This window comes from Molothrus aeneus, chromosome 1 (assembly GCF_037042795.1).
Source record: "Molothrus aeneus isolate 106 chromosome 1, BPBGC_Maene_1.0, whole genome shotgun sequence".
NCBI lineage: Eukaryota > Metazoa > Chordata > Aves > Passeriformes > Icteridae > Molothrus > Molothrus aeneus.
Genome location: NC_089646.1, coordinates 144,660,829 through 144,675,966, shown reverse-complemented (window position 1 = coordinate 144,675,966; position 15,138 = coordinate 144,660,829). Strand labels below are relative to the sequence as shown.

At 37.9% G+C, this 15,138-nt stretch overlaps 1 protein-coding gene across 2 annotated transcripts in view; it reads left to right on the top strand.

Moving 5' to 3' along the window:
- ADCY8 (adenylate cyclase 8) overlaps window positions 1-15,138 on the top strand; it is a 116,378-nt gene that overhangs the window by 33,141 nt on the left and 68,099 nt on the right. For both annotated transcript variants that reach the window (XM_066566501.1, XM_066566493.1), the window contains exon 3: window positions 14,983-15,113. In XM_066566501.1, the coding sequence (XP_066422598.1) occupies window positions 14,983-15,113 (131 nt within the window). The remainder of the gene's footprint in view (window positions 1-14,982; window positions 15,114-15,138) is intronic.

The following is a 15,138-nucleotide window of genomic DNA, read 5'->3' as shown; positions in this document are numbered from 1 at the left end:
TATGCATTATTGTGCAATGCCTGAAACAACCAGTCACGGAAAGTCACCCAATTGTGAGACAAACATTTTATAATCTGTTTTAGAGAAAAGTAAGAGGTGCCGTTAGAAATGTGGAGGTTTACAAGGAAAAAATAATAGTGACAAGGAAGGATCTCTCATTGTCAGGGGTTTTTAAGGATCCTCTAATGAATATATGTAGATTTTCTGGAATACAAATATAAACTTTCTACTGTGTCAGCTTCTGCTGCTGGTGAAAAACAAGAGAGTTTCTGTATTTCCAGATACATTTCATGTATATGAGCTGATTTTTTTTTCAGTGAAAGCAGCTTCATTTCTTCACTTGCAACCATTGCATTAGGAGTGATGAAAATAGGAGGTGAAATCACCAAAATCCCACTAGGGATGAATAAACATTTTTGTTGTTCTTCAACTTACTCTAACCTGAAATTTGGATGTTGTGTGTTTCCCAGATGCCATTATCTTCCAGCAGTGTCTCCCTTTGTGGGTTTTCAGGGTTCAATAATTCCTTGAGCGATTTCATTTTTTCTGTGAAGTTTTCAGTTTGACAGTCACAGCCATTGTGTTGTTCAGAAATGTCTGGGCCTATGGCCTCTGTAAATCTGAATTAGCTCCATAGGCTCATTTTCCACTGAAAATATCTTCAGGTGCAAGTTCAGCTTTTACACCAATTGCAGTTCATTCAGTGACTGTACAGGAAGGAGGAGAATGCAGTGCAGACCTGGATGATGCAAAAGACTTTATGGAACTTGGCTGATCCAGAGCAACCTGACACCAGTTTGGAAGTGACTCAGTTTCCAGAGTCTATTTCCAAAAGTCTACATACAATAAAGCTCCTATATCTTTTTTCATTCTTCCTCCCCCATCCCCATTTACTCTCCACAAGACTTGTAGACAAAATTTTCTGAAGTGTTTCAGAAAGTCAGGATTTTCAGTTGTATTTTCTGATCCTCAAGGATCTGATTTTCTATTGTTACCCTTTGTTTTTAAACACCTGGGGTATTTAGAAGTACATATTAGCATTTTCAATTGCAATGAATTTCCTAACTCTAATTACTCTATTATGAAAATGAGCAGCAGTGTGGCTACAAAGGAGAATTACTCCAGCAGTCATTGCTAATGATGTTTATGCACTTACCTGTATGGTATTATCTGTGTGACACCATTTGGAAATCCCAGCACCTTGTAAAACTGAGGGAACATCTGTCTCTAATTATTTCCTAATTTTCATTAAAAAATTAAAATTTTTGTGAAAATCTAAAACATTTCAGAGCTTGAAATAGTTAAAGGAGTTGATGAGTACCAGAAAGACTTTATCATCAAAAGATGAAAGTATCAGGGAAGCAAGCTGCAGGAGACAGCACAGACAAGTGTGTGGTAAAAACAGCCTCTGTTTAGCCATTATTGATAGAATAATGAATTTAAATATTTTCTAATGAATTGTGGTTAGCAGCATGTTCTTAAGGGATGTATTTATACCAAGCAGCCAAATATGGCCGCCAAAAATGTCCTCTGATTTAATTTTCAAAACATTGCAATTATGAATATAAAAAACCATGAGGCTCTCAGTTTTCACGAATCCATTTTATTCCAACAATATCATAACTTGCTACCACCTGTTTGAAATTTTGATTTAATACTTTCATTTGATATCAAAAATGTCGACAACCAGTGCTGTACTTTGTTAGTGAACACTTCAAAGACACTGTCTTGTTTTTGCTTGATTTTGTTGCAAGTACACAGCAGGTAATTCTGCTTTCATCATATCTGGGCAATGAAAATAGATAGTCTAACTCACTTTCTTAATTAGCAACTGAAAACCCTTCAAAACCAATGACTATATAATTTCCCTCATTGTGAAAATGCTGTGAAATTTCCTTAATGAAGAGCAGAAACCTGCACTAAATTTCTTTTTCATTTCTATTTCTCAGGATAAAAAATCCCCAAGTTTTAAATGAATGACATATTAAGGGCAGACACATATTGAGATGACTTTATGTAGAATTGCTTTCAATATATATCAGATGTCCTGACCTGCTCTTTCTCCAGTCTTTACTTGAAATTTGCATAATATTTTAAACCCTGAAATACTGCAATTTAATTATAAAGAGACTCTCAGATAACTTTGTCATGCTGCCTTTTTGTGCACCCCACATACATATGTCAAGTTATACATATCTGAAAACAATTATTGTGTTGTGAAGTCAGGAATATTGTTGTGCAAGAAAAGTTGTGTTGGAATATTTGACTAACTGAAGCTGCAAATGAAGCCTTAAAAGGACTATACAAGGAAAATCACAAAAGTTAAATAGCTAAAATTATTATAGCTACAAGACTATAAAAATCAGTCCAGCCTTTACCCCTTCTCTTGTTATAAGATCACAACATTTCAGGACAGCAATTCACAGAAAAGGCATTTAGTCATAATTAGAAATTTCTCTGGTGTCATGACCACACATCAACTCCCTATCCAAGACTGCTCTAGACCAAAGACACTAATGAAACCTGGACAAAGCAATAGAAAATCAGGGATGGGAGGCTGCTTTCAAGCGAAGGAAATTTGTTAAACTGTATCTCACTAACATGAATAACCTGGGATTTGAACTAATGATCAGAAAACCCAATACATATCCTCTCTGAAACATTTTTTTTGCATTATTTCTAGTAGATTTAGAGTACCTAATAACATTTGATATAAAAGTTGTTTGAGATCAGAGGGGAAAACAGTCCATATATGTTTGACTTTTGCATTCATCCTCTGGAGAGGTGCTCATTCTTGTTCTCAGAGTAGCAGGTTTTACCTCTTGCACAGAGCTCACCAGCAAGGCTGCTCAGCTCTTGCTGTGTTAAACTATTGGGAGGGTGTGAACTTCAATCAGAAACAAATCCTCCAGGTTCTAAGTCTTGACAAGCCAAATGGAGAAAATTATTCTAATTTTAGCACTACATTTGTGTTGTTTCAGTGCAGATAGTTCAAGAAGTTACTAAAGCCACAACACATTAGTCTTTTTAGTTGTATTGTTTAAATCCCTTTCCAAGACAGCCCTCAGCAAGCACGCCCATTTCTCTGCAGAAACAATTTCCGATTCCACGGGGAGAAGATCCTCTTATGTGAAAATAAAGGTCCTTCTTAACATCTTCCTTAATTCTTATGGAAATGTTCTTGGGCATCTAACACACTGGCAGAGGAAATGGAGCTGAAGGCTGGAGGCAGGAGGGAAGGTGGGGAGCAAGCACTGCCTGCTCCCAGTCTTCAAGGAGTATTCAGGCCAGCGGACCCAGGCTGGTATCAAACCTTATCCACTGGGCTTCCAGGGATGCTTCCCATCAAGGTGGGACAAAGATGGGTGTCTGCAAATTTTAATTATGGGTTGAGTCAGATCAGTGGGGAGAAAGAAGAAAAACTTTTCTACATTAAATGGTGTAAAGAGAAGAGTCCCCTAAGAGAGTGCCCTACAGACAATTCCTCCCTGCAAGTCCTGCCACTGGCTTACTGAGCACCAGCATTCCAGGTAAGCTGTTTCTCATAGGGGATTCCACAAATCCAATTAAAGCTCATTTGAAAAGTCAAAACAGTTTGGATAATGTTTCATTTGATTGGCATAAAGGATGAGCTCACCACCTGAAAGGACCATTTGTCCAGGTGAGAAGAGGATAGTTTTGTTTTCTAGGTATGATCACACATTCTGTCTTTCTAGTATGGGTATCAGAGCTAGAAAATAAGAAGACAACCCTTAGTCTTCAGAAAATCTGCTGTTGGCATATTTAGTCTCTTCTGCCTGAGATCTTTGGAAAAACTGTAATCCTGGCTTAATCTCTTTTTCCATTAAAAAACCTGTTCTATTTGACCATTTGTTCCCTTCTACCTCTACTTCCGGAGGATTTTTTTTCACACTTTCCCCTGCAACAATCTCTGTTTCCCATAGCTTTAAGAAGCTCTCTGCAGATTGATGAACTCTAGTTTGTTTTTTGGCTTTCATTTTTTAATTTTTTAAAGCAGCTTACATGTTATGTAGGTTTTATCAAGCTCTCACAAAGCTAGAATTTAATCAACTGTCAGTACTTTGCAACCTCTAAAATAAAAGCAGATTGGACTGGGATTGGAAAGGACACTTTAAGAGGGTTAAGCACCATGAAGTCTTGTGTGTGTATATATATATATGTATGTACATATGTAGATATATGTGTGTGTGTGCATTTGTGTATATATGGTGGTGGTAAGAATACTAAAATCTCTGTGAATTGGTATGAGGATAAAGCTTAGATTTAGTTTAAAAAATAAAAGAATAATCTTAATTTTAGAGAGCACATGGTCTTTATAAAAATAGCTTAATGTGCTTCATATTTTAAAATTATGATCACAATAACTGAGCCTTTTTTTTTAAAGGGCAAACAATAAACTGACAATTAAAAAAACCCCAAAAAAACAGCTATGTAAACCTCTGGTTAAATACTACATTTTAGGCTTTTTTTCCTCTTGATAGAAACCAATTTGTTAACTGTGAGATTCTAAGTAAAGCTTCACATTTGTCCAGACCTTTTTTCATCTTAGTACTTTTCTCTAAAGAACCATGGTTGCCACTGAAATTTTCTCCTCGTGTTGTTCCATCAGCACTTAGATGATCAAGCTCTAAGTATAACATACTGGTTAATCAAAAAAATAAAGGAATATGAAATGTTTATACTGTTCTTCATAATCCATTTCCATATTTTGATTTAGTAGGTGACCTGTTTTCTAAATCAAATAGAAGACTTTTCTTCCTTATTGTTGGGGGGAATAAATATTTACATGCATTTATGATTCTGTAGATACCAGGATGTATATTTATTGCACCTTCTCTCAAAACCCCCCATTACTGAACCCATTTGCAGTAGAAATCCAAAGATTGTAAAGTCAGAGTTTATATGTAGTGCCTTCACATTCACTGCTGGTGTTTGTTACTTGTCATCAAATCCTAACTTCCACATTTTTCTGTCAAGTAGAAATCTAAGGTAAAATCAAGACAAAAATTATCTGCTTCCTTCTCTTCTATTCCTTGCAAATCCAGATTTGTCACATGGGCTCAAACAGAATAATGAGATTTACAGTAAATGACAGAGAGACAGGAGTCAGACCCTGAAGTGCAATTTATATAGGGGAGAAATCCCAGTATCTTCAGGCATGGGAGCTTTCCTTGGAAGAATTTAGTGAGAAGGAAACCTCCTTCCTAGTAGATGGATTTTGGATTCACCGTGGATAAAACTCCTGTGAGGTACTTTGATCTCCAAACCAGGTTGTTCAAATGTTGTGCTGGTCAATAGTGAATGAAACTGATAGGATTTTTGTGGCCTGTGTCTCCTGTGCTCCCAGCTCTTTGCTAAAGAGAGAGGTGTCTAAAAAGAAAAAAAGCTTTTTTCAGAGCTGCCACCAACTAGTGACCCTCGCTGATGCATCAGGGAAGTGGACAGAGATGGAATGAGTAAGGGGAATGAAATAGTTTCAGCCCCCTACGGTGATGAGGCTTCTACCAGCTGGGCTGTCACATATTCCTCTTGGTTTAATAAAGAACTCCATGCTCCAAATTCATCAAGTTAGTGCCTCTGCTCTGAGTTTCTCATTCAGGATCAGAACTTTTAATGTACTAAGAAACTTCCCTTAGTGCCCTAAAAGGACTGTAGGAAGACTCTAAAATTAATGTCCTTACAAGATGCTTAATTAATAGAGGGACTCTGTAGTCCAGGTAATGGTTTTAAATCATATTACCATAAGCAGTACCACACAGGACCACTTCCAAGATAAACAGAGTCAAGGTACTGATGCCATTACTGAGGTAATTAAGGGTAAAATAGAATATTTGGATTAACATTTTTAAATGGCTAATGGTTTTTCATATTGATGCCATTTGAGTTTTGCCTTTTTTTCCTCTTATATTTTCTCTGTATTCTTCACACATATATTTGTAACTCTGTCACCTATTGTATTAGTAGCTAGTTTTCCCAGTACTTTTCCATAGCGCTTCTGTGAGCAGAAAGACAAAACAAATTCCAGAGCTCCAAGGCCCAGGAGGCAGAAGGTTCTGTGCTATCTTGGATCTTCCTGGGAACCAAGGCCAAGAACAACTCGTCGAGATCCATTCTCATGGACAAAGTACAGCCAGTGCTGAAGGGGGGGCTCCAGAGAAGGGGTTTGACCTGGGGGGGAATGGCATCACCCTTTGTCCTCCTAATTGGTGCTTTTTATCAATTATGCTAATTTCCTAAAACCTATAAATGTGTACTTATCCCTGTAGGAGAGGGCTTTTGAGGACATCTTTCCATAACTGTCCCCGAAGGCCTTCATTAAAGATCCCCTTTTATATTACCTCCTTACTAAAATTGTCTCTAGTTTCATTGCCAGGCTGGGCAAAAGGCAACAATATCACCAGTATTCAACTTCCTATCTACAAGCCTATTCAAAAGGGGTTTGATTTTCAGGAGGTGACTATTTCTCCCACCTACTGAAAGGAAGTTTTATCCTGCTTGTTCTGTTTAGTACTGGAGTCTTGTAATCCTATGACAAGGTGCATCCCTTGTTTTAACCAGAAAATATGACCTTGTGGCTCTTATTCATCTTGGTATCTGCAGTGATTTAGTCATAGAAAGCTGAACAATAAAAGGCACAAAAGCCTTCTTTCTGATATTTTCTATGCCATTAGCTGCCATGAGTACTCCTCACAGCTGTGTATTTTACTGAATTTGTCTAGAGATTTTCAAAACAGCTCAAAAAAGTAACAAAATGGAAAAAGAGACATCTAAATCAATAGGAAAAAAAAACAGTACAGAAGAATTTATGAAGATTTAATAGCAGATAAGTCAAAGCTGTTCCAGAGAAACACAGCACAATAAGCATTAAAGTCAGATGGTGCCATTCTGATATTTTAGAACAAATTTGAATTGTAGGAGCTGTTTTGTGATCATTTTCTATCCCAGTAAAACAAGGAAAGCTTAATATTATGTTATTATGAAATCAGTGTTGTGTCTGCCTCTCTCCTGCTCTTTAGCTCTGACTCTGGCCTTCCTTGCAAACTAACTGAAATTTATGGAAGCCAATACACCAGAAGATAGTACAAAGCTTTTTGTCATAATATGGGTCTTATTTCCATATAAATATTTTTCTTCTGAATATTTGGCTTCTCCACTATTGTTTAATAAAGAATAAATTTAAAAAATCATCATGATATTTGGAAGAAACAAAATTAAGAATATAAAATATAACTTTCCATTATTAGATGAGTCTAATGGGTTACTGTGGGGCTGGAGAGTATCACTTGTTCAGCTCAGGGATCCCCAGCAATAAGTAGGACCTTGACCTGTTGGAGAAAATCTAGAAGAGAGTCATGAAGATGATCAGAGAGCTGGGGCACTTCTCCTATGAAGACAGGAAGAGAAATTAGAAATTGTTCAGTCTGGGGAAAAGAAGCCCACAGGGAAAACTTATAGAACCTCCCAGTGCCTAAAAGGGCTACAAGAGAGATGGAGAAGGACTTTAGACAAGGGCATATAGTAGTAGGACAAGGGAATGGCTTCAAACTGAAAGAGAGTAGGTTGATATTGCTATTAGGAAGAAATTCTTGACTGTGAGGGTGGTGAGACACAAGAACAGGTTGCCCAGGGAAGTTGTGTCTGCCCCTTGACTGGAAGCTGAATGGAACTTTGAGCAACTTGATCTAGAGGAAGGTTCTCCTGCCCATGGCCAGGTGGTAACTGACTGATCCTGAACAGCCCTTCCAACCTAACCCACTGCATGATTCTATGATAAATATTCATGTCTACAAGGTCGGGCAGTAATACAAATTGTTTTGTAACTCCTGCTTTTCACCGCTCATCTTTCTAACATGTCTGGGTTTCACAGTGAAATGTAAATCTAACATGCTCTTCATTCAGGAGATAAAAAATCATATGTAAGGGTTCAGAGGACCTGGAATTGTTAACAATTGTATGTATTCAATACAGGCACTTAATTTGAGAGCACTTAATCTGAGACCTGTAGATCCTACTGCCTAAGCTAAAAGATAAACAAAGCACTATCAGGAGATTGTTTCATGATGTGCTCCCACCCACTCTTGTGAAAGATAGTGGTGTTCATGTGGCCTTATGACAATTTGGTTCATTATACCTGTGCCATAGTGTAATTACTGCCTGCAGTTAGCAGTTAGCTTCATGATCAATTGTGTTGCTTCTAAAATTTTTTTGAAGTATTTTTGTAAATATTTTGAAGAGGAATAATTATTTTTTATTAAATATACCTGCACCAGCAATAATAAGTATAATGCAAAAAAAAGAAAAAAAAAAAGTCAGGGAGTGTTATTCTACCAATTACCAGTATGTTACAGGATGAGCTAAATATTTATGAAGCAAAAATTATACTGGGAAGGCATAAAAACCCAAACTGGCAGCCCTGGAGTCATTCTTCTACATCTCAGAAACTGCAGGGTAAGCAGGCACTAAGATTGTGATCTCCTCACACAGCCAACTGGATAATAAAAAACACCTCCTTTTACACATGGCAGTAGACTGCTAGTCATCACACCCTGCCAAGATTTTGTAATGTGGCTTCAGGTGTTGAATTATCAAACCATTCCCCACCCGGCCAAAACAAAGGACGAGCAGGACTGGCAGTTCCTCCCTTCAGCATGTGCTATGTATATTGTTTTATGCTGATTTGGACAACAGCATAGAGGAAACAATTGAATAACATCTTCCTACAAGAATTGTGTGGAAAAAGCTTTTTTCCTACTTTCATTGCCACAAACTTTGCAACATGTCTCATTAGGCACTTTCATGAAGTGTTCACTTTCATTCACTCATAAATACTGGATTATCAGTTTGATTGAGATTCTAGATACGTTTCATAAACAAAAGCTAAACAAAAGGAGACTCCAAGACCTTCTGTGTGACCTGGCCTTGTTTATTCTTTGAAAACAGCTAAATAGAACATACAGCCAAGGATGGGATAATTTGGGATATTAATTACTGGAATTAAAATAAAACTAAGTTGATATTGCTCATATCAAACATTGCAGAAGTAGTAAAAGCTAAAAGGCAGCCTCATAACCCCACAAGTCTGAATGAATTAGGTACTGCAGTTCCTTCAGTATTTTTTAATTAACTCCTATTATCTTGATGAAACACAAGAAAGAGCAGCTGCAAATAGACTGTCCATTGTGCACTTAGTAAGCACAAAGGAATTTCTCTTCAGAGCAGTTCATCATAATGAGAGGTGCTAATTTCCATTTTCTAGAGTGACATCTACAATAATTGCATCTATTCTCATCATGGTCAGATTTTCAGTACAAAACAATGCAATTTTTATTGACTTCCCTTAAATGTAATAAAAGCTCATGTGCTCCAGAAAGACTAAAACTACTGCTCTGAATGGCCCTTTTCACATCCTATTAAATTCAGTGTTTAAGACAATAAAACACCTCTGATATAAATTGTAACTGTTGTTAAAGATAAGCTTGATGGTTCTGGAAAAATTATTCTTAAAAATCAAGACGAAAAATATGAAACAGTTTCTCTAGAGCATCTATAGTTAAACACTTCTGGGCTACACCCACTCCAGTTTTACACAAGTGACTTGGGAACAGCCATCAGCATCATGATTCCAAACCCAGACTTACTCCCACGACTTCTCTGTAGGTTCCCCCTTTTGATGGTACATGCAGAGGAAGAAGAGCAAAACCTGAATTCACCCATCAGTCAAGAGGGGCTTTTGTGCCTTGGCAAAGCCGTCCCCGGTAAAAATTATGTGGAACAAAGAAAAGACTATGCCATCTAAATGGAGCTGGTGCATGGAGCCTTTGCAGACAGCAGACCCTGCAAGGGTGATTCCCTCACATGACCTGCAGAGAAACCTCAGGGAGTTTGACCTTCCTCTTAGCAATCTCCTCCAGATCCCAAATTGCTTGAAGATGTTTTGTTCTTGTTGGAGTTTTGGTCTCTTTGATCAGCCCAAGTGGAAAGGTCTCTGGTTTTTATTCACAAGACTGAGGTCTTGTGCACTGGTTAATTGACTCTTCTCAAAAATTGCTGCAAAGGTCATTATTTATTCATCAGGGATATGCCCCACTTCTCCATAAACGTGCCTACCTATGTTTGTGCAGTTGTAAGCACTGGTACCCCCTGATTTCAGTACAAGTGACCCAAGGGTGCATGCAGACCACAGCAAAGCTGTGAAACAAAGAATGACTATTGCAGATGCATAAAACAATAAATGGGCCTTAGAGGCAGTATAAATGTTAAATTGTAGCCTTGGGATTTTAAGTAGATGTAGGTGACTCATGAAGTTAATTTACTTATCATTGCAGGATTTGTTTCACTGCTGCTAACTTTTCCTGAAGGAGTAGATTGGGTAGGAGTCAGCTCCACATTTGTCACCTCCTAAACTAAGTGACTACACACTCTTTACATCTGTGAGCTCCTACTACCATGGACTGAGTTCTAGTCAAAACAGGCAACAGAACCCAAAGGGACCCATAGTAACACCAAAGGAGTAATTTACTCAGTTGATTATCTCCCCAGATTCCTTGGATGAAATGAAAGTTTGGGCGTAACTACCTTGGAATCACAAAACTCAGGTGTTCGAATGCAGACCTGAATTCTACCATCAATTTGTTACATTTAGTGTTTTCTACTGTTTTTTTTTTTTCTTTACCGTAGTTATTCTTCATGTTAAAGGTACTTTTTAAATTTATTTACTTTAAACTCTGACTGCTCCATCTTAAACACTGGGGTTGAGTCATGTCACGAATTGTTATTAGAAGAATAGTTCACCAGCTCTTTTCTAGTATTCCTTTGTTGCTATTTTCTTTCTTCTATGTCTTTTCTCTTGAACAAATATATCTCAGCTCCTTTTCAAACCACTTCCACTGTTGCTTTGAATTGTTTCCACTTAGCCCATGCTGAACTAGTAAGCTTTCAAAAGATCTGGGTGATGGAGTTTCCTTCACCCTAGATTTCATAACATTTTATTAGGGTTTTCTCTGTAAGAAAAGGAAATTTTTCTCATGTGTTACCCTCCAGCTCTGAAAATACCTTCCAAGAGAGACTGACTAAAAAAGTGAGGAATCTTTGATCATGTAAATAGTAAGGTACAGAAGATAATAAAAAATGACATTTTTCTTTTCCCCGGGATTAGCTACTGCTTTTTTGTACATGACCTCCACATATTTGTGCTGTTCTTCTGTACCACAGTATCTAAATCTGTGAAATAGGAGCAATAGTATTTAAATAGCTTGAAGGGGAGTTATGTGGCAAGGATCTTTACATCAAGGAAAGAGTGACCTGACTCTCATTCTTGAATAACCGAAAACCTTTCTTAACTTTTGGATTGAAGAAAAGTGATGTGAAAGACCTCTGAAAAAGGACTTGTCCAGAGGACACTAGAATCAGCTGTAGGAGAAGAAAGAATGGAAAGGATCCACACTAGAGCCCACCTCAGTTCCCAGCTTGGAGAAGAAGCCTGGTTCAGCATCCCCACCATCTTGTCAGTGTGGTGTGATGTAGGAGTAGCTGGGCATAGCAAGGGACAGCTGACACCCACAGAGAAAAAAAAATTCTGTCATTTGAATGCTTCAGTACCAGATAATTGATGGTAACTGAAGTGCCTCAAAAAGTATACATAGAAACATACATACACACTTGAATGCTGTTTTTCTTGCAGTGCTCTTCCTTAGCACAACATCCACCATGCAGAGCAGTGACATGAGCTGTTCATCAACCTTCAGTTGTGATTCCAACAAAGGCTCATCACACGCTTCACTATTAATGGAGGAGGGCTGCTACAGAGGCAAAGTAATTAACCTCAGTTTTATGGGTCATTGCCAGATCTTATGTGCAGACAAGAACACTTAACTTACCTTAATGAGTAGCATGAAGGTTAAGATATCAAATGTCCAAGGCACATTTTTCTTGGCTTAGTGAACATGTGTCAAGCCAACTATGTTTTATTTTAGATAAACTTTCTAGAGGCATTGCTCGATACTCTCTTAGGTGAATGCAAATGATGAATGTAATATTTTCCTTTTGGGGAAAAAAATACATTCTCTATTTAAGCCATAAGTGTACAAAGGAACTGATCTTTTTTTAAATGTTCACTTATCATAGATTTCATAAACAGTTCAATAAAAACCAGTATTTCTGTTTGCTTTCTTTTTTCATATCTCCTTAAAAAAAAATGGTCTTCCACTTTGCCATCCTTCATGGGTAAGCTAGGAAATAACATATTTCTTTTAACAGTGAAAAAATTTAGTATTATTCTGAATGTATCTTCACAAGAAGTCATTGGACACTTTATTCATACAACTCCCTGAAATACTGATCTGATATGTTCAGAAGGTTTTTTTTATTTTTTGGTCATAGTGAACTATATATCTTAATAGTAAAGGAATAAGAAAATCTAAGTGCCTTCTATGATAGGCAGCTTAAGAAAACAAAATTTTTAAAGTATTTCTAGCTCCCAGCCTAACAATCAGCAGCTCTTTGCATTTACTTGTGAGTGAAGCTACCTGAGGTGTAGATGTTCCTGTGAAACCTGGGTTTGCAGGAGTATGAAGGACCTCCTAAGGGATTAGTTTCATTCTTGCTATCACAAGCATCACATCCAGTGTTTACACATCAGAAGAATGAAGGATAGCAGAATTCCCAGGTGGAAAGGGTGGAACAAAGCCAAGACAAAGCAGATGTGCTAAAATTAGAACCACCCAGTATGAAAACAGAAAGTCTGAGCTTGGCTATTTCCCAAAATAAAGGATGATCTTGCTGCATTATAATTCACAGCCTGCTCTATAGCAGACATCACTCACATAATTTTTTGTCTCTTCCTCACAAAAGCAGGTCTTTATTTAGCAAAAGTTTGTAGAATAGGTGGATAAATTAAATATTAGGAGATTCTCAGTTCTCTCATATTCTGTCAGCATGTTATGCAGGAAGGAGTGCCTTCTTGGACGGGGGTGTAACACTCCAGTGCTGCAGTGGTGAAACACTCCAGTGCTCCAGTGGAGTTTGTGGCAGCCTGCGTTCTCCCCTCTTAAACAAACACACAGTTCACCTCAGCTGGTGCTGCCATCTAGACAAATGGAGGTGTTTATCCACAATGTGTTCCCATCAGAGCTAAAGAGTGTTTACTAACTGCTGACTAAGACTGCTCAGAGTGAGAATTCTTCATGATCTACACTGAGAAAGTTGTAAGTTAGTAGTGATATCACTTCCTATGAAAGCCAGGAAGGGATTCCTTCATTTATTCAGATGTTTCATCTATGGCAACATTTCATCCACATGACATTGAATCCTGCTGGCATAGAAATCATTATTTTCATGATTGGTTTGCTTGTCTCTCTCATTCCACCCATCATTCCTCTTTGTTTTTTCTTGTTTTCTCTGAAAAGAATTTCACCCTTGAGAAGGGACATAACATACAGCCTGCATACTATGAGATTATTTTATATCCTTCTGATACCACGTTGCCTCAAAACAAATTCAACATCAGTTTCTTTGACAGAAAAAGGTGGAGGAGAGGGGAGGGGAGGGGAGGGGAGGGGAGGGGAGGGGAGGAGAGGAGAGGAGAGGAGAGGAGAGGAGAGGAGAGGAGAGGAGAGGAGAGGAGAGGAGAGGAGAGGAGAGGAGAGGAGAGGAGAGGAGAGGAGAGGAGAGGAGAGGAGAGGAGAGGAGAGGAGAGGAGAGGAGAGGAGAGGAGAGGAGAGGAGAGGAGAGGAGAGGAGAGGAGAGGAGAGGAGAGGAGAGGAGAGGACTTTATTCATCTGTGTGTTCTGTAGTCTACATGTGTGCCTGAATTGGGAGTTCGTATCTGGTTAACCCTAGATATATCCTATTCCTCAAAATATTGTTTGAAATTTGGTTATAAATAGCTTACATATATGCTAGTAAAATTCTCTTCTTGAATTCAATAAGATTTCAGTATTTGCAATTCTCTAAAGCAAAAGAAAAGTGAAAAATTGTAGCTTTGCTTCAGAGTGATTGGGAGTGATAAATTCCAATACTGGACAAAGCTTTCTAATCTAAAAAAAAAGAGACACATGGAAAGAGGACACAATAACAGTATTTTAGTACAGAAAGATTATTATAGAGAAAGCAGCAATCAATAATTATCCATGCCCAATTTGAAAGGATAAAAAGAGGGTTTAATTTGCAGAGAAACAGATTTGGATTGGATACTTGCAAAAATCTGTCAAAGCCGTTAAACTGATGAGCCACTGAAGCCAGTCTAAAATCTCTCAGGGGATGATCTAGGGCTTTCATTAAAAAACTTGATTACTTTTTGAGGGCTTGCCTGGTTGTACTGAGATGTGGTTAGTTAGAGCATGGTGCTAATAACCATGAGTCCAGATTCAATCCCCGTATAGGCCAGTCACTTCAGATCCTTGTGGTCCCTTCCCACTCAGGATATTTGGTGAAATTCTGTGAAAATTCTGGGGTTAATTATATTATGACAGGGATGGAAACAGGACTTCCATGGATATATCTTCTTATACACAAATACTAGAAGTATATGAGCACTAATATGCACTGATACACTGTGTTTGCATGCTAATAATAAACTAATATACATGGATACTCTACTAATATACAGTAGTATATTAGTAGAAACATGTGTATATATATAAACATATGTATCAAATGTTTATTCTTCCTGAGTGTTCTTGAAACACAGACAAAACTAATTAGAAATGTTGAATATGTTCTCCAGTCCTCTTAGTCAAGAGGACCAGTTTGAATAGCTGCATGTGAGCTCATTTTATTCTTCCTTACCTACACCAAAGGTGTCCTGGACTATGGACTCAGGCTGATAAAGTAAATTATCACAAATGGCCTGAGCTAGAATTTTTAGAGAGGAGGGTCACATCTTAAATAAGCAGTTATCCAGATCCTTAAACTGGGCATTGTGAAATACCAGTTCAGACTGAGACTGGTTTCCTCTTTGTTTAGGAACGACTGGTGCTCTCTGTGTTGCCACGGTTTGTAGTCCTGGAAATGATCAATGACATGACCAATGTGGAAGATGAACATTTGCAGCACCAGTTCCATAAGATCTACATTCATCGTTATGAGAATGTCAGGTGGGTGAAGTAGCCTTTCTGTAAT